General features: G+C 42.2%; 1 protein-coding gene across 3 annotated transcripts in view; it reads left to right on the top strand.

Moving 5' to 3' along the window:
- ABCC6 (ATP binding cassette subfamily C member 6) overlaps nt 1-3,301 on the top strand; it is a 56,725-nt gene that overhangs the window by 9,197 nt on the left and 44,227 nt on the right. For 2 of the 3 annotated variants that reach the window (XM_019512825.1, XM_019512824.1), the window contains exons 4-5: nt 802-939; nt 2,118-2,243. In XM_019512825.1, coding sequence (XP_019368370.1) covers nt 802-939; nt 2,118-2,243 — 264 coding nt within the window. Of the gene's footprint in view, nt 1-801; nt 940-2,117; nt 2,244-3,301 lie in introns of those variants that run through there. The other variant, XM_019512827.1, reaches the window with a different exon arrangement.

The following is a 3,301-nucleotide window of genomic DNA, read 5'->3' as shown; positions in this document are numbered from 1 at the left end:
ACTGCACTGCCCTCCCCTCCCGCCGCCAGCCACTTGCACACTGGGCCACAGCTTTACCCTGCCACCATGGCCCAGCTGTTACTCCCCTCAGGCCACAGCTCTACCCCAGAGAGGAGGTGGGGGTGGCAGGCAGTGTCGCATGTGCCCCCCCACCCCGGCCCCCTGATGCATCATCTGTGTCCTCCCCACCCACCATAGACTTACCTGCAGGGAGCTGTGGGAGCTGCTCTTCATGCTGCCTGGCTGTCACATGCATGTGCCTGATCACCCCGCTCTCACTTCTCGCAGACCCATGTTTTTCTCCTTTAAAGAAGAATCCATTTTTAAAGTTTGTTGACCCATTTTTTAAAGTTTGTTCACACCCCTTTCATATATTCTTGCAACCCACTTTTGGGTCACAACCCACAGGTTGAGAAACACTGCTCTAGGAGGCTTCACCTACAGTACCAGATGAAGTTGCAACATCAGGACTGGGACATAGTGTGGCCACTACGACTGTAACTATATAGCTTTACTGATTGAACATGATATGGAAGCAGATATGGTAGAGACTGAGGCAGCCCTTAGCCTGTAGCTGTGAATGGACAGTGACCCTAGACCACTGGGAAGAAAGGATTTGATTTTCCATTTCATACAACTATATATGGTAACATTTAGTTTTACCATTACAGCAATAGTATTTCAGCCAACAGTCTACGAAACTGTTCTGATACAAGCTGACAACAAACTGATGAGTTTTGCTGTAGTTTGGATTTCCAGTAGAGTTTCTAGATGCATGCATCTTTTCTCTCTTGCCTTCAGATGCTTGCAGTGTTTCTTACCCAGCTTGAAAGACAGAAGGGTGTCCAGTCATCAGGCATCTTGTTGATTTATTGGCTACTGTCATTCCTGTCTAGTATTGTGACTGTTAATTTGAAAATTCAACATGCCATGAAATTGGTAAGTGCAACTTTGTTGATTTAATACGCAGAGGGATGAAGCTTCTTGATAACAATATAGCTCCACGCAGTCCCCTCATTTTCTGTCTCAGTCCAGACCCAAACAAGGTAGTAGATGAAAATCCACTCAAGATGGTCACTCTGAAGTAGTGGGAGTAGGGGGAGCCATTAGTCTGGCAGCTGAAAATAAACGTTTCAACTGACCTGTAGGCTAACAGAGGACTTCTTCAGTCCCCAGGTTTTCTGACCATTACATTCACCGCACATATATAAGCAAAATGGCTGCTTGAATTGCAGTGCTCTTGCCAAGGCATTGCCTACTCACCGATTTTGTACTAATATAAATGTGCAAGTAGGAATGTTAGTAATTACCAGCATAGTAATACTACTGTAGTCACTAATGTAGACACAGCCTATGGTGGTGTTGAATTGACTGATTGTACACCTATCACAGATTCTAGGCCCATTATTTTTATCACCCCTACATTAATCATTCAGTCACTTTGTTACATGAAATGTTGAGCTATTCTTTCATACTCAGCCTATTGCACAGTCCCTAACTGACAAGCATCCCACAAGTGGGGTCTTATACTGATTTCACTAGTTTAACAATACCAGTAGGTGCATATTTATACTGATCTGTGTCCACACTGGGGAAATTATGTTGATTTAACCATGCTGGTATCATTAAAGAGGTACAATTTGAGTGGACACAGTCAAAAGTATAAGCCTAAAGGTTTTTATACTTGACCCCTCCTTTAGTTTAAATTATACAGCTACGAACATTTACAGAAATCTGTCTAGTCAAAGTCTAAGGCTTCAATTTTCAAAGTAGCCCATGGGAATTTCATTAGGATTTGGGATCTAACTTTCTTGAGCTGCTTTGAAAACTCCATGCTGAAACCCTTCCCATGAATTACCATTATGCTCAGCTTCTCATTTGTGTTCCTTAGTGTTTTGTCCTTTTCTAGTTGCAAGAGTTATTATTATTACTAATAATTATAATTATTCTAATAATTGAGGTATTTGTATAAAGCATTATTGGAGATGAGTGCAGAAAATGTGACACACTCACACCAGCACTCAGAGCTTGGGGCTCAGGCACCATATGAACCCATCTCTCTTTACATGATTTTACATGAAGTGTTTTACTTCTCCTGAACAATCTTCTGGTTTCAGGGCTTCCTGGAGGACCCCTTCCATCACATCACTTCTTACATCTATTCTACCTTGGTGCTAGTAGAATTGGTGATCTCCTTCTTTATAGATCAGCCTCCCTTCTTCTCCAAAATTGTCAGTGATTCCGTAAGTACAATCAGCTTTTTAAAAATGCATCAGTCCTTTGTCTAAAACCAGTATCGGTCCTGAGGGATGGGCACTGAGGAACATTCTATTATTTACACTGCCCTGCTCAGTAAAAGCAGGAGAAAAAGAGAGATGTAGGTGGAGTCACCAGTAGGTAAAATGTGGCCCTCAGGATCTAAATACAGTAGGGCAATCCTAGAAAAGTTGGTCTTGAGATCTGAGTGTATATTTGACATTTTTCCACTTTATCCTACACAAGATGATTCCAACAAATGACCAGGCTGAGCACTGAACCATTGCTACAGCAATGTGTGTCTGCCAGTGGTGTATATGGGGTAGTGATGCTTTACATGTACATCCTCAAAACCTGGTGACCTAGCTCCACCCACACCCCTTACCTTTATTTTCATAGATATTGATGTGTGGTGGAGTTTCTGTGGCTCTCCTAACCTGTGATAAAGTAGACCCACTGCTTAGGAAAGCTTATTCTGTGCAACTCTGATTTAGCTAGTCTGTCAAGTGCACACCTACCCTACCTTTTCCTTGACTTCAGTCTAACTTGGCTAACTACGTCTTTCACCCAGCTCCATCACTGAACCCCTCTTCAGTATAATCATGGGAGCTCTACTTTTTCTTTGATGAACAAGTCAAAGCACACTTCTGAAGGAAATAAAAGCTTGCAAGTCATAATATGGAAAACAGTATACTCTACTATCTTAAGATCTGCTCAGGTTTGATAAGTGTACTCTGTTTAAATGCATAGCTTCAGAACAAAAAAAAGGCTGTGCATTTACCTGGCTTATGCGCTTATATGAACATAATGTAACCATACATGGTGTTGTGGTATTAGGAGCCCTCAAATTGACTACCTTCCAGCATTTTCAAGGTTTCTAATAGCAGTCCTTTGACAGGTACTTCCCCTTCACTGTTTCTGGAGCAGAGCAAGGGTAGTTACAGAGTGTGGGGCTGAAAGATGTTAGGCACTTCAGCAGCACATGCACATAACTGGCAATATAGGCAACAGCTTGGGGATAGTATTACGTTATACAATTCAATAA

The sequence above is a fragment of the Gavialis gangeticus genome, unplaced genomic scaffold (genome assembly GCF_001723915.1).
Source record: "Gavialis gangeticus isolate Ggan-Ray unplaced genomic scaffold, GavGan_comp1, whole genome shotgun sequence".
Classification (NCBI taxonomy): Eukaryota; Metazoa; Chordata; order Crocodylia; family Gavialidae; genus Gavialis; species Gavialis gangeticus.
The sequence above is the reverse complement of the archived record's forward strand: the minus strand, read 5'-3'. Positions and strand labels throughout refer to the sequence as shown.